The following is a 21,900-nucleotide window of genomic DNA, read 5'->3' on the forward strand; positions in this document are numbered from 1 at the left end:
CTAAGCGGGCCCCCCGCTCCACTTCCGGCGCACCCCTCTCGCCCTCCGCCCCCCCCCCGCAGCCCGCGGGGACGGGTTCCGCGGCGGGGCGGGGGGCGCTGAGGTGGGGGGGGCGGGGGGCTGCGGGCCTGGGGCGGCTCCGCCAGGTCAGGACCGGGGCTGCGGGGATGGGACCGGCACCGGCACCGGCACCGGGCCCGGGGGCGGGGGGAGCCGAACCCTCCGCGGTAGGCACGGCTCGCCCCGCCTCGCCCCGCGGAGCCGCTCCCTGACGGCGTCGTCGTCGTCGTCCCGCTGCAGGTGCGGCGATGAGGAGCTGGGGCGTGCTCGGGGGGCTGGCGGCTGCCCTGGCCGCCGGTGTCTACGTGCTGTGGGGGCCCATCGCCCAGAGGAAGAGGCGCCGGAGAGGTGCGGCCCCGCTCCCGGCGTCGGGAACGCGCTCGGTTCTGCTTTCGGCTTCCTAATTCCTTGCTTCTGCCTGGGGAGACGGTTGTGGCCCTTCTCCTTATGTTTAGAAACGTGACGCCTTAGGAAACCGGGGTTGAACTGTTGACTTCTGTTGCTGTCGTAAAGTATTCCCTATGTAAACTGTGGGTTTTTTTTAAATTAAGACTTATTAGACGTATGTTTATATCGCTTTTGTGATAAGCTCGTTACCGAGCTGCTGCAGGTAAAGGCTTTGATTTTATTTTGTGCTTTGGGGTGCAAAATACCTTCTCATTGACATCAGTACAAGGTAAGTGAAAGCCTCTCGCTAAGCGGAGTTGTACAGACATGCCCTGTGCTAGCCCTTGGCGAGGTTTTGGCACGGTGTGGTGATCCCGGCCTCCCCAGGCCCCGCCGAGGCACAGCGGTGACCCCGGGGCTCCCAGCACTCTGTCTGTTGGGAACCAAACGTTTACAGTTTTAAATTCCTGCTTGTACAGTAATTTGCAGATAATCCTGAAACTTACTGTTGTTGATATAAATCTATCCCTATCAGGAAAGTGAGTATTTTTCAAACAAAAATTTAGAAAGACTTCTGGAGTGGTGAAACTCTCGGAGACCACCATGTACATAGCTATAGTATGCTGTCATGCGTATGGGGGTCTTCTAATTTTCAGCAGGTGCAGGCACTAAATAGATTGAAATAATTTAATTTTAACATAATTTTAATACCTAGTGGAACACCTGCAGGTGAAAATAGTAAAGTTTTCCTAGGCTTCATCGTGTAAACGCTTACATATGTATTTGTAGGGCTCGTACCTGGCCTCCTGAACTTAGGAAACACCTGTTTCATGAACTCTTTGCTGCAAGGCTTATCTTCATGTCCGTCTTTCATCAAGTGGCTGGAGGAATTACAGCACAATACAAGACAGAGCAGAACCAATCCACCGAGCATCAATACTTGTCACTCACTTTGCTGCATCTCCTCAGAGGTACTTTAACCTTCTCATGTTGTGATAAGCTAAGAAAATACTTAGCATAGGTACTCTTTGTAAGCTTTATTTCCTAAAGGAGGGAAGGTCAGGTGGTCTCTCATTCCTCTCTTTTTTTAAATTTCTACCTATTAACTTTGAACTCATTGACCAAATTCAACCAACTTTCACATACAGGTAGAGATCTAAAAGGTATTTTTGTACCAAGCCCGAGTAATATAAGGCCCAACTGCATGTGTCCCTGAAGCTGTTTGTTTCCCTGGCCAACAGCTGAAAGTTTCAGGTCTTGCTTGACTCGCCTGGCAATCAAGAAGCAGCGGCTAGTCAAGCATCCTGCACCCTGTTTGGAAGAAGCCATTTGCCAGCAGGTCGAACAAACTGAGGTAGAGGGCAGCAGAGGTGCTGAAAACATGGTTATGGAACCCATTGCCACAGGCATTTGTTGTTCACAGAATATTAATGGTGAAAACAATATAAAAATGGTTTCAGTTACGTAGGAAAATACTATCACAATTAGATGGGCACTCAGAAATCTATATACAAGAACATTAATGTATTATAATACAGTTTAAGCATTTTTTCTAAGCCTACTATTTTGTCAAAAATACAGACTATTAAATGAAATACATTTTATGTTGGATAAAATTTATCTTTTCATACAGTGTTAATATTATTTATTCTCTCTGTATCAGTTAGTTGAGAAACCTTTTATTTTGCATATGTATTAGATGAGGAAAACACATGCAGTCTGTTACACTGTCAGGTGAGAATGCTAATTAATACATTCTAGTTTGATTGTCATCATTTATCTGTCTTAATCAAGAATAACTTTGTGGTAATCAGTTACGCCTAAGTACCATAAATGCCAAAATAGAGAGATCTGTGTTCTAACCATTCTTTGTGGCACCTTCTAACATTTTAAAATGTAATGTCTTTAGCTTTATCCTGTCAAAAGGTAACGGAAGATGATGTCCTGGATGCCAGCTGCTTATTAGAAGTTTTAAGAATTTACAGGTGGCAGATCTCATCATTTGAAGAGCAGGTGATTACAAAATTCAAGCTAAACTGCCTGGTACACAGCTTAGATAAGGAATAAAAGAAAACTGAAGCTATAGTACTAATAACACTGGGTGTGAAATCTTTGCTGTAGCAAAAAGTTTGCTTTAAATAGTGAAGGAGAACAACCATGGGATTAATGAGTGGTGCTTTCAGTTTGCGTATATATTTGTCATGGAAACCCTGTCTGCTTCAAAACTCATACTTAATTACACCAGATTTGGTAAAACGGAGCCAGTAATATTAAAACAGAAGGCATACAGCCCTAGCTTTGCTGTATCTTAAGGGTCTATGCTACAGTACCACCCTGCTGGCAGGGATGAGCTCTACTTCAGTAACATTCCCAAATTCAGTCACATGTAACATACAAGATTTCTAAGCCGTGTTCTCAGTATTTTCAGCCGCTAAGTGAATCCAGCTGGCCCACGAACCGAATCAATTATCTCATTCACAAAATGCGGTTGTATCCTTCTTTTGTGTTTCAGAGCCAAAACAAATAGCACAGATTTCAATGATGCTTTTATTGAAGCTCAGGGAAGCTGGCACTTGTACATCCATTCTTTTTCCTCCAAGGATTTGAGTACCTTTTGAATTTATCCAAAGCAGACTATTGTTAATAATGTGTGCTGTTGTGAAGTTCAGCTTCATGTAAAACACTTTTTGCCAAAATTGCAGTGGATGCGCAAATGATTGCTGTTAAGGTGTAAGGTGTGCTCTAAGCAGTAATTTTTCCTTTAATTGCCTAGTGCAGTGATGTAGTCATGTGAGCATCAGTATTCCAGGTGTATGTTTGGATTTCTTTTGGTTTTGCTTTCGCTAACTCTTATGCCTCTACTTAATAGGATGCTCACGAACTATTTCACGTACTTACCTCTTCGTTGGAAGATGAACGGGATCGTCAGCCACGTGTCACGCATCTGTTTGATGTGCATTCACTGGAGGTGACTCCTTTACTGATGTTATTTCATTGTCAGGAGAAGTTCCCATATCTCCTTGGCAGTCTGCCTAGATTCCTAAGCATGTCAAGTATAAGGTGTCTGTTTAGAAACTGAAGTCATTTTCATTACGTTTACAAAGCTCTTTACTGCTCTGATAGGAATGAATTATTAGGTCAGGCGAACAAATGAATAAAAAAAAGTTTGAAAGCAAATGTATTTGAGTTTATACCAATCCCACTTCCACATGGGTTTTTGCGTGCCTAAATCCACTGAATGTAGGGATTGAAGTGCTGGCATGGAACAGCAGTCCATCTAACCAATTTTCCTTATCTGTGAGACCTGACAGATGAAAGAGGTTTGAAAACTGCAGAATGGACTCTAATGGAATGATACATTTGGAGGTGAAGTTGTAGCTTATCTTGCAATATTACTGGTCAGCTTAATGCTGATAGGAGATTTGTATCTCTTTTTATCTAAAATATATACAAGGAGTCTATCAGATCTGTTAGGCTTTTATTTCAGTGCTCTCAGGCAGAGAATTCCATGGGTTAATTGTTCCTTTTATTAAAGTGTTCTTTTTTGCCACTTAGAAGTTTATTGTTGCGCCAGGTTTTTTTGGTCTTTCTCAAGTATGACGACACTGGAATTCATACAATTGTTATAACATATAAAAGGCATATCAGGCATGAAATAAGAACATATTTAATACTTAAGGTTTTCTGAGTTAATTTTTTATCTTCCCCTGTAGCAGCCAGAAATAACCCAAAAGCAAATAAGCTGCAGAACAAGAGGTAGGTATTTTTTCCATCCTGAAATATAAATATTAATTCATAGCGTATTCACTTTGCTTATTAAGGGGATAAGATTAATTGATCTTTGTCTTTATTGGACTGAAGAACATCTCCCCTTCAGCTGTAAAATACCAGTAGTTATTTGTCAGTGGGACAGAATGTGTTTTAGAGCAGTTACTTTGTTGCTGTAGGTCAAGAAGGGGGAATTACAGTGATAAACGTTAATGTTTTGAAAATAAAAGTGCAATATCAATTTTGTGTTTCAGGGTCTCTTCCTCCTGTGTCAAATCGCTGGAAGTCTCAGCATCCTTTTCATGGAAGGCTGACTAGCAACATGGTTTGCAAACACTGTGAACACCAGGTATAACAAAGTGTGTCTGGTAATATCTATACGTGAAAAAGGATGCCTGAGACTCAGAGTGCATTCTGAGGTGAAATCATCATCCCTTGTTTCCAACGTAGCTGGTTTAAGCTCAAAGGTTTGCAGGACTGACAGCTTCAGCTGTTACTTTTCCAGGTACTTATGGCATTGGTGATTTGGTGATGAACAAGAACGTATCGCTAAACATACTGAAGAAAATGAAGTGTGATTCACTTTCTGGGGATAACAGCTGTCTTATCAGAAAATAAGTGTCTTACTACGTTTATTATCCGATATCACAGTATCATACCCGAAAATCCACTCACGTGGATTAGGACTAGCTATTCATTCAGCATGCAGTATTGAGACTGTACATGCAAAGGCAAATTAAGTTGCGGTCTAGTTTTCCAGAGTAAGGAGGTGAAGAAAATCTAGGTTAAAAAAAAATTACAGAAATAAATCTCATTCATAGATCAAACTATGAGAGTACATTTAGTACTTTCACTTTTCAAAAATGTGCAAACGAATTTAAGTGAGCAGGGGCAGCTTCAGTAGAAACAGGCAGAGTAGCACCTTGTGCGCTGCACCGGGTATTTCCTAGCACTGCAGTGGGGAACGTGGGTGTTCTTGACCCTATTCCACCAGATACACGTGGACAGCAGAAGGTATACATTTATCTTGTGTGACAGTGTTTTGTGGTTGGTTGGTTTTGTGGGTTTTTTTTTGGTCTGTTGTAGTCTTTTGCTCGCTGGATGTGAAATATTCTCTTGCAGAGTCCTGTGAGGTACGATACCTTTGACAGTCTCTCACTGAGTATTCCAGCAGCTGTGTGGGTATGTATCTGTTTCTGATGCGTGATCCAGCTGGTCCGTCTACTGCCTTGTCATCATAGCTTTATCTTCACTGGTGTCTTTTTAAGGTGCTACAGCCTGCGTAAATGAGCAGCTAGAGTTTATTTTACTGTCCTTATAAATGATCCTGTTGTGCTAACACAGTACCTTACCACGAATGTGTTATGCCAAATTACCAGTTAGTACAACAAGCCTGACTTTGACACCAGTAGTTTTCTGTTTCTGCTGGTGAAGTGTTTGGTCTTTTCATCGTAATTTGAACAGACCAGATCGTATCCTAAGGGCCGTGTGTTTTTGGCAGCCTCAGAAGGTGACCTTCAAGTGCTCTGTCTCTGCAGTGATAGCACGCTATTACCCAATACAGTCTTTTAGATCAAGTGATTTCAACTAGAAATTGTTTTTGTTTCCCTTGGGCTTTGTGAAAAAACTTTAAATGACAAAACACTGTAGATTTCTGGGGCAAAATGTGCAGGACCTTTGTGCTGTAGCAGTTTGTAACCTAACATCTGCTAGAGATTTATCTTTACAGACAAGAAACAACTACTTTCACTCATGGAAACTGACTTCTATCTCCGGAATATGCTCCTGGATAGCTAGAGGATTCGGATTCTGATACATCTTCTGCTATTTGTGTTTTATTTTATACCATCATTGAAGATAATGCCATTCACACTGGCAGCATGTAGTACATCCTACAAGGAAGCACAGGAAGCAGTGCCTAAACTCAATGAAATGCAGTATTTCTCCTGTGTAGAGGGACAAAGTGCAAAAAGTGACCAAGAGGTGCTGGAACTTTGGAGGAAAAATAGCAACAGGCCCAGGAATTTGTGATTTTAAAATGCCACAAAAGGAGGCACGCAGGGAGTCAGAGCTACTGTTTATATCTACTGGCTGCAATGTTTTCCATGTGGAATCCAGCGTAAGGAAGAATCCCCACAGTTACTTGTATTATATGCTTTCTATACTCAGCCAGTTAGTCAGTTTTCTCCAGAAGCAAATCTGCAATTTTATGGTTCCTATGGCAGAGATTATGAAAATACTGTCACAGAATTAAATGGTACGTACCCTAAAACTACTGCAAATAATTTTTGGTGTTGGTTTTGTTCTAAGGGTCGTCCACTGACGCTGGATCACTGCCTCCATCATTTCATCTCCTCTGAATCTGTGAAGGATGTTGTGTGTGACAACTGCACAAAAGTATGTAGTTATAATTTATGTAACATTCTAGCTCAATTTCAAGCCTTCTGACTGAGAATTATGGCTTTGGTTTTCTACTTCTTATTTCATGACTAAAGCCTTCAGCCTGCCTGGGATTTTTTATGATAAAAAGGGAGTTACTACCTCACTTTTTTTTTTTACGCTTTATTTATTACTAGTATAACAATTTACAAATGCTTTATTTGGATCTAGATAATACTTGAGATATTTTTTTGTTCTGGTATTTTTAAACAGTACTTTACAGGTGACTGCAGTTTGATAATAGAGATCCAAAATGGTTTGTTTGAAAACTAACAGAAGAGGCAGAGAACTACACATAAACCTGCAGACTGGGTTTGTTTTCTAAATGCTCATTTCTGCTTAATTTTGTGTTAGAACTGTGATCCATTAGGATAGACCAACAACTCTTGAAAACGTTCATGGAAAGTTGTATATGCAATTAGTGAACTGGGCATAGCTCTTGACAGAAAGTTACTTTTGTCTACAGTATTATGATGTGTAATTAGGTACAACAAGTAATCAAATGGCTATTTTTCCCTTTGATTGCAGATTCAGGCAGAAGGGACTCTGAATGGACAGAGCATAGAAAACCAGAGAACAACATTTGTTAAGCAATTGAAGTTAGGGAAGGTGAGGCAAACTAACCCCCCATATCTGTTTTTCAGTCTTATTAAACAGTATTTTCTTTCTTTCATCTGTTTGCTTCATGTCTACTTCTTGGTATTGCACTTTAATGTTTAACTTTTAAAAAAAAAAGTTCACTTGTCAAATATTTGTAGTCATTGAGGCCTTGCTTCAGCAAAGCATCAACTCTGTAGCTTAAAGAATGTGAATATTATTTTATTCAGCAAAGTGTTTAAACATGAGTTAGGCTTAATTGCAGTTCATATGTCCTGCGTTAATTCTTTATTCCTTGGTAAGTAAAGTGATTCATGTATAAAATTTATTTGTATGATATTTTGCAAATGCACATTTCAAAGAATTCAAAATGTTCTAAATACTGATGGTTTTAAACAATAGAATATGGTGCTAAACAGCAGGTACAATTTATATTAGAAGCTCTTGTTTCTTCTTGCTTTGTGATCATATAATACAGAGGACAATAAGGCACTGGTCTGTAATTAAGAGCCTTAGGCGTCGTTAATAATATGTACTTATTGACAAAGGTTAGCCCTGGCATGACATCGAGTGTCAGATATTTATAACTAATTGACTTTTTTTCACCATGTACTCTTACTGTGCAAAGCTATTACTTATGTGTTAGCAAATGTCTTGCCACAACTCACTGCAACAAATTCCAATCCTCGTTTCTGCCTCACAGATCAACAAGCTAAATGATATGAGCTTTTTAGGAACAAGAACATATCTTTGATTTATTTTTTTTCTTCTGCCATTTGGAGAAAATGATTAACCTGAGCTGTCCTACTGCCTAGTGAACAGCAATGGCATCATTAGAAATCTCAAAATTTGTGTTTTTATTGTGACTCACAGATACTACTGCAATAAGTTTAATGCAGATAGAGTAGATGAATGCATAAAGAGACAACACTTCATTGAATTTTTTTTTTTCCTTATCCATTAGACTTACCCATTCCATAAGTGTGCTTTTAACTTTTAAGAGCTGTTTCTCTTCATTTAAAACGTATTTTGGCTTTCCTTTTGTATGGAACTTGGCTGAAGCTCCCTCAGTGTTTATGTATCCATCTGCAAAGACTGAGCTGGTCAAACCAAGGCGCACCCCTGAAACGTCATGAACATGTACAGTTCAGTGAGTTCCTGATCATGGACATCTACAAGTATCACGTTCCTGTTCATAAATCAAGCCAGAGTGATCTGAATCAGAAAACTCTGAAGAGACAAAGCCTGGAACAAAGGATGGGGTAGCAGTAAAACCTTCAGGTATTTATTTTGAAAGTAAAATAAGTCAGGTATTTCTCCATTTCAGTGATTAAAACATCATCTGATGTGCAGAATGTCATTCTACGAGCAGTATCTTTACTTAAACTGTGTGAAGAGGATGGGTAAAAATCCCTTTCCCAGCAAGTAATAAGATATCCTGTTCCAGGCTTACAGTTCACAGTTTTAATTATAATTTGATTCTACTGGATATTAAAAAACATAGAAACAAACAAAAGCCACGTAGTGAAGAACTTACATGTTTTAGATCCAAAGGACTGATGAACGTTTGCGCTCAGGAAGTCCTAGTGATTAGCTTGTTAGTGATCTCTTCTGAGGCTTCAGAACAGGCACAGAAAGAATGCTTTGAATGGTGATTTCTTAGAAAGCAACTTGAAAATCTAGCTGTAGTAAGTCTATGACTTAGGCAACTCGGGGTTTTTTTTTACTTATTTGGGATTTTTGTAACACAATGGCCATTTTCACGCGTCATATCCAAAGACAGTGGTAATTGTTTTTATATTATACTCCTCTCATTGCTAAGGGATTGTGCTAATGTAGCGAGTCGAGCAAAATACTTTCACAATACTTTTTAGATACAGTAGAAACAGAAGCAGTTATGAGCAATCTTAAATTAAGTTAAATTACTGAATGTCTCCTCTTTTTTGCAGATGCAGAACAGACACATGGTACTAAATCGCTCATTATGAACGGTGCCTGCTCCACTTCATTTTTAATGTCCTCGGGAGCTTTTCCGCTCGCTGCATTCCCTGAATGCAGGTAAGTGAGAAATGTGTACCCTGTTTGTATTTCTGTCTGTTCAAATTACGTATTTCTTTATTCTGTCTTTAGCAGAAGGCTGTGTAGTCATAGCATTTAACATCTGTCCTAGCTCCTGTGCAGAAATTTTTTGCTCTTGGCCGATTTTTTTGTGGTTGTCTTTGGCTCCATTTCTCTGCTCCTAGAAAACGGAGTATAGCATATTACAAGCAAAATTCAATCTCCTTTCTATGATTCATGATGCAGCAGTCATTCTTCTGAATACCCATATTCTTATTCTTATCGTTTTTCTACTACCGCTTCCTTTTACTTCCTCTTACTTTTTTATAATTACTACAAGAATTTCTTAGAAGTCTTACAAATTTTTCTTTACAATTATTTTTAACAAGCTCAATTTAAGTTGCAGCTGCAGTGATTCTACTTTGTAAATCCAGTCTTGATGCCTCTGCTGATAATCGGTTTTCTTGGCCTTTGAGAAAATTCACTTGTTTTCATGTCTGCAACCAATGACAGTTAGTTCTATAATATTTCTTCTGTCTCCCATTGCTTATTATTTCCGTGGGGAACGCACTTCCTGCAGTCTCTGTAGGAAGAGGAGCCTGGAAGCGTTTTGTGCCAAATATTTGTTATGAAGACAGTTGTAGAGCAAGTCCTTGCAAGTACACCCATTGTTGTCTGTGGATTACCTGACACAACTTTACCTCTTTTCAGTTAAAAACAACATCTTTCTAGAATAACTTTCCTGTTCAGTCAGTGCTGTAAGAACTAAACAGTGGCATGTTGGTACGTCTGATGGAAAACATTGCTGAAAAATTCAATCAGTTACACTGTGCAAAACATAGTAGCCCTCTGGTGCATTAAACTTTTAAAATGAATGGTTTGGTTTTCTCAGCAGAATAAGGCAGCACTGCAGCGAAGACTTAGTATACTGAGAAGTAATTGCAAAGCAGCATGTCTCTGGCAGAGACATCTATTTGCTCCAAAAGAAATTGCAACTGAAGAGAAAACACGAGAGAGCCTCTTTAGGTACATGTGTGATCCACGAGGTCTGGTGACCCTTTCCTTTTTCTCATTTTTCCTTCAGTTCCCCGGTATACCTTTACCGTCTGATGGCAGTCGTAGTTCATCACGGAGACATGCATTCTGGACACTTTGTGACTTACCGCCGCTCTCCACCTTCTTCAAAGAACCCACTGTCTGTCAGCAATCAGTGGTTATGGATTTCAGATGACACAGTTCGCAAAGCTAGTTTGCAGGAAGTCCTTTCTTCTAGTGCGTACTTGCTTTTCTATGAGCGTGTTCACTCGAAGGTACAGCACCAACGTTTGGAGCTGAGGGCTGAAGAATGATTGAGAGCTGAAGGAGGACAAAAACTGCCAAAATTCCTCTGAGATCCTCATTGCACCTCTTGTCTGTTATGCAAATAATCCACCACAGGCCCTTTAACTTTCCCCTCCCTCTATGGCAACGGCTGGCTCCTGTGGGAGTTGTTTTGTACCAAAATTACGCTACCCAAAGTCGGTCTGCTAATGTTGTGCAGTCCAAAACGTATTTGTATTACAGAAGCATTTATTCTGTTAGGTGGTAATTTTGTCAACATCACAGCTCTAAAACACATTTCAAACAGACTTCCCAGGGCCATATTCCCTATTCTGACATGTAAATTTTCAAAGGGAGATGCTTTTAATCCTATACATTTCACTGCGGACATTCCTGAACGAGGGAGCCCCAGAAGCAGCGGATGGGAAGCTACCGTTATCAAAGGCAATGACTTGAGAAACAAAGTGCCTTGAGCTTCTTTGAATAGTTAGGTTACCATTGTCTGAGTCCACTGCATGTCAGTTGTGTTCTGATAAATGTCTCAAGATGATGGGATGAATTACGAACAAACAAGATTTCTTCTGATATCACAGCTAATGAATAAAACAAGGCATCTCTACGTAATAGGCACAATCCAAAAATCTATTTCCCTCTTCACTGTTTTCCTAAGATTTCAGTTCTTTATACATCACAAAATACTTTTACTGATTCAAACTGCAGTTTCCTTTTTCCAGGAGAAAAGATCAAATTCTTTTATCAATGAGGAGCTGACGCCCTGATTTGTTGCCCTGTATCTTTGCTCTATAGGTGAAATTAAGAGACGGAAACTTTTGTTAGCAATCAGTATTGTAATTTCCTTGGTCACTATGGAACTGTGAATACTGTTGCTTGTAGTATGGACTACAACTTTTAATGCCGTTACTTCAAGGCTACTGTAATTGGTGTTCTAGATGCGCCCTTCCTATTTTAATGTTGCAAACCATCATTTTCCATCAACCCTTCACATATACGTTGTCAGGCTTGCAGCTGAGCATTAGGGCTTATACTGGTTGTGACTGTGAGCTAAGATATATAACAGCCCAAGCATCCTCGTTAGAGTATCTGCAAATGAATCAGGACTGATGGGCGCTTGTCTGGTAAAGTAGTCTGGAAAGACTGTCACTGCGTTAGATATGCAGCTCTCCACACAGAGAGAGACCTGCAAAGTACATGGAAGTTGTACTTTGCTGCTCTAGATTGATGTGTTTAAAAAAAATAATCCCAAACAAAGCAGGAAAGGAGAAGCAAAAACTACTTTTGACTTTTTAAATTATCGGGAATAAAGTATGTAGACTGTTTTTAGCTCTCTTCTACCCTTGTAGCTTGGAAGAAAAAGACTGATTTCTCAGACCAGATGTTTCAGTGTATAGCAGCAACTACGTTTTCAAATGGTAACGACTGTCTCAGTAGTTTTTTAAGGCAACTTTCTACTTCCTATATTGGCATCACTACGTGAAGCTCACAGGCGTTCAAGTTCCTTAATGGGAAGCTCAAAACCAGCTAAAATAGGAGTGGTAATAGATGTACATGAACAAAGATTTACTACAGTCACATTGTTCCAGAGTATGGAACTCCTTCTCCAGGTAATGTTCATAGTATATAAAATGCTCTAAGTCTACAAACATACTAATTAGAAGAAGCCTCCCTGTCTAGGCTAGGGCACCAGCAGTAGCATGGTTTTAACTTTTCTTTTTTAAATTAAGGAAAAATAACAAGGGGGAAAAAAGCAAACAAACAAACAAAAACAACAGGATGCAAAATGCCAAAAATGACCTGAACTAAGATCTAACAGGCTTGGGGAAGCTAAGAGGGAGAGACTCCTCTGTTCTGGGCAGCACGGGTGTGTGGTAGGAATTCTGTAAAGCAGTGCCAGGGGTCACCTAAGAGAAAACATCCTGCAAAGCAGCTAGCTCCAGCAGGTCTACAATTTGTACCTCAAACATTTCCGCTGCCAGTAGCGTATATTCTGCAATACCTGTTCTCAGTAGGGTCTGTTTAGGGCTTTTAAACTCTGAATTTTAAGTTCATTGAACAGGTCATTTTGTTTAGAAAGCAGCAATGCTGGAGGTGAGTCAGAACATGCGCGCACAATGGACTAACAGTCTTAAACTCATCAGCGTGACATAAAGAACAGTGACAGAACAGTGACATAAAGCCACGCACTACTGCAAACTTGCACCTTTAATTATTTATTTATTTTTTTTGCAAAGAGCTGCTTTCTAGCAGGGACTAGTTTGAGTATGGAAGCATAGTTGCTGCGTGACGTAATAAACTGCTCGCTTTCACTCAGCTGCAGACTTGCTCTGAAAGCTTCCTTGAGGGCTATAGAGATGAGGGTTGAATAGTCAGCATTTATTCTGGTTTTCACTGTTGGGAAGGAGTAGGCAGCCTTGGCTTAGCGCTCTGAGGAAGCTGGCAAGTGTCGGCACCTCAGTCCTGGTCCTGTGCTGTGCTGGATACTCTCAGCCTACTGGGAGCATCAAAGACCTTTGCGGATGTTTGCCACCCGGCCTTCACTTTTTGAAGTCACTGGGCTCTGTGCAGGCACCTGAGGATCATCCAGTATTGTTCCTTGTTACTCACAAGCTTTCATGGTGGAAAAGGAGGAAATGTAGGTTACAAAACACCAGATAAGGCCCTCCCGGTGACATCTCTGCATTTGGATTCTTCTTGTTTTATTTTGTGTATTATTTAAAAATGTATGATAGTAGAGTCAAACCACTGCACTGCTGTTTGAAGTTGCGTTTTCACTTCAGGGTATTTTTGTAACTGTACAGTAGCAATAAACGAACAAACTTAATAGAAAAAGTAGCTGTCGCATGTGGTAATTTCTTGAAACAAAGACCAAGCTCTAAGCCAGACCACATACAGTGTATGTGACAGAAGCAGCACTTCACATTCTCTGGGTAAAATGCATTCCCACAGCTTTCCATGCTAAATATCCCACTTCCTGGTAGTGGCAGAGGGTGGGGATTATCCATTCCAGACTGTCTGATGCGTTAATTCCATAGCCCTGCCAGACCTACTGCTGAAGGCTGCAGCCCAGCACTATTCACACGTTTACAGCCTGGTTACACAGGGACCAGTTCCCATTCTGGCTCAGGACCTCGTGCATCCTCCCGTCCTGTCCCACCACGCTGCTGACCACAAGAACCGGTCTTCCGTGCAAGCAGACGAGGTAAAGCAATGGAGGAATCGATGCAGACAGGTCATCGTGACTGTACAGCATACTGCGCTCACTGTGTTTGTATCTTAGCAATCCTCCTTTCATGTTGGTCTCATCTGTATTTTATTTTTAAAAACAAGCAAAGTGTAACTCATTGACAGAACATATTAGAAAGTGTCAGGCAATGAATACTGTCAGCTTACAGGCTCACCCTGAATGATCACACCTTGCACTTTATAGAATTTACAAACTTTCACCACTATCTCAATGCTACAGAGTATTTCGATCTTTCTGAGCAAGCGGCCAGATTAAGATCAGATGAGAACAAACTTCCTCCTGACCAAAACAAGGGTATTACTCATTAAAAATACGTGTGTCAGCAGGACTACAGCAGCAGCGTACTGACAAAGTATTCTTGGTACTGCAGATCAATAGTTGCACTATTTATTAGCGAATTACCAGGTATACTATCAACTTTTCTGGCTTAATGCTTTGGATTGTCAAAGACTGTTTGAGGCAGAAACTGGCAGCCATACTGGGGAAGAAAACCTTCATTTTCAGAGTCTAAAGACCGGGTGCTTGGTCGCCGAGTATCTCACTTCTTGTCTATAGCTATCACTTTCCGAAACGTCAGGTTGATTCTTGGACTAAGCACCCTCTTGCGGACGGGCAGGCTGTGATACCAGTACACGTTGGTGGGGTACTTCATCATCAGCAGGCTGCCGTGGGCTAGCTGCAGCGTGACGGGCTCGATGCGGCGCCTTGCGTTTTTCCCTCGGGAATCACAGTGCCTAAAAACAAAGTCCCTGCAGGCTCCGAAGGACACAGACGCGATGGGGCTGCGTGGGACCAGTTCTCTCTCGTCATCTCGGTGTTCACCTATGTGGTCCAGACCGTCTTTGTACCTGTAAGCGGAATAATTAGTTCTTCTCCCAGTTCCATAAAATGAACGTCAAGCAATTTTTCAGTGACCTATTGACACTCAAGCAAGCCATTTTTCATTTGAACGACAAGCTGCTCGATGCAGTTGGACATCTGACGTACCTGTTAATGAGGACAAAATTAAAGCTGTGTCCCGTGACCGAGGCAACGCGGTCCCTGATGTATTCGAGAACTGGGATCCAGGGCTCGGGAGAAAAGGTGACCCCCGAGTACGTGTACGTTAGCTCGGGGTCTCCGTAGACTGCCTGCCTCCTGGGAATGCTGTGCCATTTGCCGAAGACGTGCAGCTTGGTCCGTCGTCTGCTCAAACGAGAGGCAAAGGGGTTGGGGTTAGCTCCGCGCCCCGGTTACCGGGGGATGCCACCACCCCGGGATGTCACCCCCAGGGGATGTCACCCCCCCGAGTTCCCGGGTCCCGCAGGCAGCAGCTGACAGCCGCCCACCCCTCTTCTCCCCGCGGTGCCGCCGCCGTTCCCTCCCCGCTCGGCGGCGGCTCCCGGGCGCTCACCCGGCAGGTACCGCACGTCGCTCTCCAGCCGCCGCAGGACGCCGTCCGCCTCGGCGGGGCCGAACAGCAGCCGGTACTCGCAGCTCAGCTCAGGCCCTGCCCGCGGATCTGGCGGCAGGGGGCGGCGGGGGCACGGGCACGGGCACGGGCACGGGCACGGCCCCCCCGTCCCCCTCCGCCTCCTCCTCCTCCGGCCGCGGCCTCTTCCCGCACCTCCCCGCCATCAGCGCCGGGGCCCCCGGTGCCACGAGCCGCGGATGCGCGCGCGGAGCCCCGCCCCCTCGCCCCGCCCCGCCCCGCGCTCGGTTTTGGCGCCAATCCGCCTCCCCAGCCCACGCGGGTCCTGCTGCTGCCGCTCGCTGCCCGCAGCCATGATCGGGCAGCGCACGCTGCTCTCCTTCTTCGGCCCCGCGCCCGCCAGGAAGCGCAGCCGCTCCCCGGAGCCGGGCGGTGATGCGGAGGTGATGGGGAGAGGGATGCGGGGAGCCGCTGCTGGGGGAGCGGGGACCTGGGGGTGCACGGGGCGCTGGGGGAGGGGGGTCGTGGGGTACCGGTGCCCCGGGGGGGGGGGGATGCGGGGCTCCGGCCCCGTCCCAACGCCGCGGTGCTGCCCCGCCAAAGGAGCCCGCGCTCCGCCGGCGCCCCATGGGCTTGGCGGGCATCCTCGCGGCACGGTTGCTAGGTAGACTGGCCCCGCGCCGCTGCGGCTGGCCAATAGGGAGGAGCGGACCGTCTGCCCGCGGCCAATAGGAAATTCAGAGCGCGCGGGGGCCGGGGCTCGGCGCTGTTTTGCCGCGAAAAAGCCGCGTGGGGCGCGGGCACCGCGGGATCCGCCCCGAGCGGGGCGGAGCGGGGCACGGAACGGCTCGGAATGGCGCCCGGGCCGCTCCGGCTGCTCGGCCCGAGGCTGGGCCCGCTCTGCAGCCGCCTGCTCGTTCGCCGTTTCCAGGCGGTGGTGCCGCCGCGCCAAGAAGGCGAAGGCTGCGGGGAGCGAGGCGGGCGGGGCCTCGCCGCTGAGCCGGAGCAGCAGGAGCGGATCCGCAGGAACAAGGAGCGGCGCTGCAGCGGCTGGCCGAGCGCAACGTGCCGGGCTTCGGGGAGAGCTGGCGGCCAGCTGGCCAAGGAGTTCTCCAAGCCCTACTTCCTGGAGGTGAGCGCCGGCCGGGGTGGGGGGGTCCGGTCCCGGTCCCGGTCCGGTCCGGTCCTGCTGATCCGCCGCTCTGCCCGCAGCTGATGGCCTTCGTGGCGGAGGAGAGGAAGCGGCACACCGTGTACCCGCCCCCGGAGCAAGTCTTCACCTGGACGCAGATGTGCGACATCAGGGATGTGAGTGGGGCTGGGGGGTGCCAGTCTTGGGGGGGGGCACGGACACGGGCACGGCTGTGGGGTCCTGTGGGTTGCCCCGGTGTGGGTGCTGCTGGCTCACAGCACCTGCGGGTCCCGCTCTGTCGATCTCCTCCCACACCCAAGTTCAGTTTTGATGTTTATTGCCGCCCGTGGGCTTTCCCTTAAAACTTCAGTGGGGCTCTTGACCTTATTTTTAGCGTTACCAGCATAACATAGTGCCTGTTTTTGCATCTTGTACAACTTGCCTTTTTCCACTATATTAATGAACCGTAATTAAAAAAATATAGTGACTGTTAGGTAATCCCCTTGGCAATAAGCTGTGTTTGTAATTGTGGATATCGCTGTGAATGTGTCGTAAAATTCAAATCTAAGGAAACTTCCTTGGAAAATACCCTCGTAGTGTTGTGGATTTTTGGAAGCTTTGGTTGTTTGTACTCAAAGTACTTCCGTAATCTTGGCAGAAAAATTGCGGTGAGTTTAGACTTAGGTAGGAGCTGTGTTCCTTAACTTGTATGGAGTGAGGTATGCCAGTTCTTTGGGTTTTTGTCTGCGTGTTTGTTTTAGGAAAGAACTTGCTTGTAAGCTTTTTTTCCCTTTTTGGCAGTAATGCTGATTGCAACTCAGTAATAATAAAGTTCTGCTTTCAGGTGAAGGTTGTAATCTTGGGACAAGATCCGTATCATGGACCTAATCAAGCTCATGGGCTCTGTTTCAGTGTCCAGAAGCCCGTTCCACCTCCACCCAGGTATGGCAGTGCTTAATTTGCAAAAGTACTGTTATTTACAAACTACTTGTTCTGTTACTCATGGCTGCAAGTCAGATCATTGACAGGGGATATGTTACAGCTGCTGAAACTTGAGTTGTGCATTGCCTAGAGGAAAGATCATTTTGAAGATGTGCATAATTCTTGGAGATAGCATTCTGAAGAGCATGCTTAGACTTAAATTTACACTTGTGGTGCTGAGGCCTTCTCCTAAAGCATCTAGCTAGGCACACAAAGAGGCCTTGTTGCCCAGCTGCTAAACGGCTGCGTTATCTTAAATGATTAAATTAAAATCAATAATCTCATTGTTTAGTGTAAGAGCAGTAAGTGGCGCTGTCTGCTCTTATCTTTAAACGTGCACTTCTAAGAGCACAGGTGTGTCTTAGTTGTTGGCAGTGAATTTATGACACTTGGATGCTGCTGGAAGTGCTTGCAAGGTTAGGACTTGCATGATAACTGGTAGGAAAGGCAAAGCTCTAATTTTCCCAGGAGGAGTAATAGTAACTTAAGTAGAAATTGAATAAAGATTCTGAGATACCTAATCATATAAGTTTTGCTGAATATCTAAATACCAGATCATTAGTTTGCTTCAGAAGCATAATTTTAAATCTCATTTTTCCTTCCCTTCCTGCCCCCAGTTTAGAAAATATTACAAAGAACTGTCTACTGATATTGAAGACTTCACTCACCCTGGTCATGGAGACCTAACAGGGTGGGCCAAGCAAGGTAAGTTAACTGAGATCCTAGGAACACCTCCAGTTATTCACCATTTCTTAGGGGAAGCAGGAAAAGGCAGTTAACGTGGCTTTGTTTGTGTGCTAGGCGTGCTCCTGCTCAATGCTGTCCTCACGGTGCGAGCTCACCAGGCCACCTCCACAAGGAGAAGGGCTGGGAGCAGTTCACAGATGTGTGGTGTCCTGGCTGAACAAGAACTTGGATGGTGTTGTCTTCATGCTCTGGGGAGCCTACGCGCAGAAGAAAGGCAGCTCTATTGACAGGGTACAGATTATTTCTTTTCTCTTCAGACTCGCTTTTTTTTTGTCAGTTGAATGGTGGACACTAGAGGGCAGTTTCCTTACAGAGTTGAGTTTTTCTGCCTGCTTGAACTCTGCTGTCAAACTTGTCTTTTTGTTCTAGCTTGGTCTTTGCCAGAATTAGGCAACAAAAGTGGAGCAAGTGTAACCTCTTGCTCTCAGAAGAGCATCCAGTTGATGACCCAGACAGAGTATTTCTAGGAAGGGTCTTGTGAATAAGGGTAAAATTTGTTAGGATTACAGCAACAACTGGGTGTTGTAGTTTCTATGCACAGCCCTCCTGCCTCTGCTCAGTGGAACAAAAGTCTTTGCCTTCATGGCTGGGTTTTTGTGACTTCCTTTCTCAGTCTGATGACCGAGGAAATGTGGAGAGGAAATTACTCTGCTTGCTAGGAAGTGGAGCAGCCAGCCTTGTCCAGGGAGGTAAAACCATGCAGATCTAACGAGTTTTTTTTCCTTTTACCTTTCACAGAAGCGCCACCACGTCCTGCAGACGGTTCATCCTTCGCCTCTCTCTGTGAACAGGGGATTTTTTGGCTGTCGGCATTTCTCTAAGACAAACGAATTGCTGAAGAAATCCGGCAAGAAGCCCATTGACTGGAGAGCGCTCTGAGCTGCGAGCATGAGCTGTGGGGTCTGGTAGTCAGAAACAGCCCCTGTTTCAAGGGTTGTCTCATTTCTGCAGAACTTCTGCTGACCTGAGATTATTCTCCTGATGTTGTTCAAGGAACAAAAGACCTAGCTCTCAGATTTTCTTTTGTTTTAAGAGCAAATGTGAATGTTAATGTGGACTGTTCGACTACTTTTTGAACAGATTTCAGCCTGGTTTGAAGCAAAGGAAAACAGTTCCATGTTAATTTGTGTTTGTTGTGATGGGAAAATGTTTGCTTGTGAAGGGATGTGAATTGTTACAGGTTAAGCTGTTCAGCTTTTGTAAATAACGCCTTGCCTTATCTCTTCCTCCTTAGCATTTTGCTATGCAAATCTGGATTTCTTTTTTGGGGGAGTGAAACTAGAGCCGCTCTGATTCCCCTTGTGGGAGAAGACTTTTTTTCACCCCCCTTTTGCTACAGATGCAAGATTTATTAGAAACACAAGTTCTTGGGACTGTTAATACACTGTCATATGCTTTACTCACTGTGTCTGTTCTCAGGGTTTCAGGGGTAACCTGCCAGCAGCCAAGGGCAGCCTGTGACCAACACTCCGGTCATGTTCTGAGCTTTTTGTTCCCAAAGGAAACATGCCCTTTAAAGGGGGAACTAAGGGTTTTTTTAGACTGTGTGCTGTGTTAATCACTTGGTTGACAGGTAAGCTGTGATGACGATGAACCCTGGGTGATCCTGCATGGAGTATACCACTGGAGCTGGATCACTGGATGTTCTGTAAAATCAGAACAAGATACGAAAGCGGTCTCACAAAAAAAGCTCCTGTACTGAGTGGGGATTTTCCTGCAGATCTCACTGACAAATAACTGCTGATTTCAACAGAAGTTTTGTCCATCGAGATTTGCCAGTTGATGGGGCTGAAGGTTTCAGATCAGATCTTTAAGATTGTAATACAGAGATAGTTTTGTGCTTTGCCCTCATAGAAGTAAAAAGAGGGTTCTAGCCACTGTAGAAAATAACTCATTGTCACTCCAGGCAGAAGATGAGGACTTGTTGCTTCTGGGTTTCCAGTCCAGCTTTGATTCATACTTTCTTTTAATGAAAGTGCCTTGTTCTGTGCTCAAGTTTTTATAGAATACCCTTGTAAGCCTTTCTTTTGTATTTACTCTGAAAGGTAACACTAGTCAAGTTTCAAATGTGTTGAGGTTTGTTTGTTTTCCAGATTGTTTTGTTTGTTTTTTTAATAAAAACTTCTCGGTTATGTTGTGCTGTGATCTGATGTGGTTAGAAAGAAGCTGTGGGGGGCTTGGGTGAGACCTGACTGGGGGCTGATGGCCAAGGGCTGGCCGGGGCTCTCCTTGTCACCTGCGGCAGGCCCGGCACCTTTGTCCCAAAGGATCGGGGTCGCCGCCTCTGCTTTCCACTCTCCTCCAGCAGAAGTTTCCAGGAGTGCTAACAGGAAATATTTCAGCTTGACGTTAGCGTCACGTGCGAGCGAGGAGGAAAACCTAAGCAGGCTGTGGGGGCCTGAAATGTGAAAACCCGGAGCGGTCAGGCGATGCCCCCAGCCTGCAGGCCCCGGGGGGGGGGACACCGGCTCCCCCCATGGCACACAGCGGTCACCCAGCCTGGCGAGGGGACCAAGTGCCACCAGCCATGATAAACGTGGCCAGGGCGGCGTGGCGGGGCCTGGCCCGGAGCTGAGGACCCTCAGGTGGCCAAGTTGGGTTGGGCTCGTCCCGGACGCGGGGGCTCGGAGCGATGGTGAGTGACCCCCATGGGTTTTGTGATGCAGGGGGTTACATACATGCTACTGGGGATTTCGGTGGGTGGTGGCATTGGGGACCCACATGGGTAACATGCTGAGCTGTGAAGTGGGGGGGGCCTTGGGGACATGAGGGTGCACGGGGGAGCCTGCAGCCTAGGATGGGCTCTTTTAATAATAAACCAACAAAATGAGCATTAGTGCTGAGTGTTTGTTGAGATGGAGAGAGGGAGGTCAACCTAACAGGAAGGAAGCACGGCGTTACCCTTCCCCCCCCCCCCCCCCCCCCCCCCCCCACCCCCCCCCCCCCCCCCCCCCCCCCCCCCCCCCCCCCCCCCCCCCCCCCCCCCCCCCCCCCCCCCCCCCCCCCCCACCCCCCCCCCCCCCCCCCCCCCCCCCCCCCCCCCCCCCCCCCATCAACAGTTCACAGACCTGATTTTTTTCGGTTTAACAGCCACCCTGCCCTGAGGACCCAGCGTGGCTGGGGTCACCCGTCACCACAGGGCTGTTGCTACCCTTGGGTGACAGTGGCTGGGGGGGCGGGGCCACCCCCTCACTGCAAGGCGCCCATTTTAGCCCCCTGAGCGGCAGCCTCCAGCCACGGGGTGGTTTTCCCATCCCGACAGAAGAGCAGCGCCGCTGCTGCCAAGATGCTGGTTTTGGAAGTGAAAAAGCAGCTCTGAGTGCTGGCGGCTGAGGTGGGGAGGGGTGGGCTGGGTGCTGTGGGGAGCATGGGGAGGGTACGGGGGGGCTCCCGTCCCCTGGCTGTGATGGCTGGCGCTGTCGGAGCTGCCGCTGGCTCTGGCAGCTCGGAGCTGGGCGGAAAGGATCCCCTGATGGTCGAGCTCAGCCCGTGATGCAGCAAAACTGCTCAGGGAGCATCTCCGGCTTCTCCCCAGGGCAACTGAATGGTGCTGGTGGCCGCGCTCCTGCTGATCCTCACGCTGCTGATCTGCCTCAAGATGTCCAGCTCTAGCCCCAGGAAGGAGGAGATGCCTGAGCAGAGCCCGGCCCCGCTGCCCCCTCAGGGCCAGCAGCACCCCTGGCTCAGCCAAGCCCCCCGGCACAGCCAAGCCCCCGGCCCCAAGCCTCCCGCTGCAGC

General features: G+C 45.8%; 3 protein-coding genes across 3 annotated transcripts; 2 read left to right on the top strand and 1 right to left on the bottom strand.

Moving 5' to 3' along the window:
- Positions 1-64: 64 nt before the first annotated feature.
- USP30 (ubiquitin specific peptidase 30) lies at positions 65-12,365 on the top strand. Its single transcript, XM_040576756.1, is given in 14 exon segments — positions 65-408; positions 1,237-1,335; positions 1,338-1,418; positions 2,357-2,460; positions 3,317-3,415; positions 4,161-4,203; positions 4,470-4,564; positions 5,338-5,397; positions 6,526-6,612; positions 7,183-7,263; positions 8,314-8,476; positions 8,479-8,532; positions 9,201-9,309; positions 10,394-12,365. Coding segments are annotated over 14 exon segments (1,440 nt in total). The 5' UTR covers positions 65-308; the 3' UTR covers positions 10,659-12,365.
- A 27-nt stretch (positions 12,366-12,392) lies between these two features.
- On the bottom strand, positions 12,393-16,420 carry ALKBH2 (alkB homolog 2, alpha-ketoglutarate dependent dioxygenase). The gene is made up of 4 exons (XM_040576759.1): positions 16,235-16,420; positions 15,498-15,747; positions 14,879-15,076; positions 12,393-14,739 (listed from the first exon to the last, which is right to left on the bottom strand). Exons 2-4 carry the CDS (start codon positions 15,506-15,508, stop codon positions 14,430-14,432), a joined length of 519 nt encoding a protein of 172 aa, XP_040432693.1. The 5' UTR covers positions 15,509-15,747; positions 16,235-16,420; the 3' UTR covers positions 12,393-14,429.
- Positions 16,069-20,293, top strand: UNG (uracil DNA glycosylase). The gene is given in 11 exon segments (XM_040576758.1): positions 16,069-16,333; positions 16,336-16,393; positions 16,395-16,434; positions 16,515-16,610; positions 17,279-17,376; positions 18,033-18,040; positions 18,043-18,120; positions 18,217-18,264; positions 18,267-18,299; positions 18,302-18,393; positions 18,901-20,293. Coding segments are annotated over 11 exon segments (870 nt in total). The 5' UTR covers positions 16,069-16,155; the 3' UTR covers positions 19,042-20,293.
- Positions 20,294-21,900: the final 1,607 nt, after the last annotated feature.

The sequence above is a fragment of the Cygnus olor genome, chromosome 17, assembly GCF_009769625.2.
Source record: "Cygnus olor isolate bCygOlo1 chromosome 17, bCygOlo1.pri.v2, whole genome shotgun sequence".
NCBI classification, from domain to species: Eukaryota; Metazoa; Chordata; class Aves; order Anseriformes; family Anatidae; genus Cygnus; species Cygnus olor.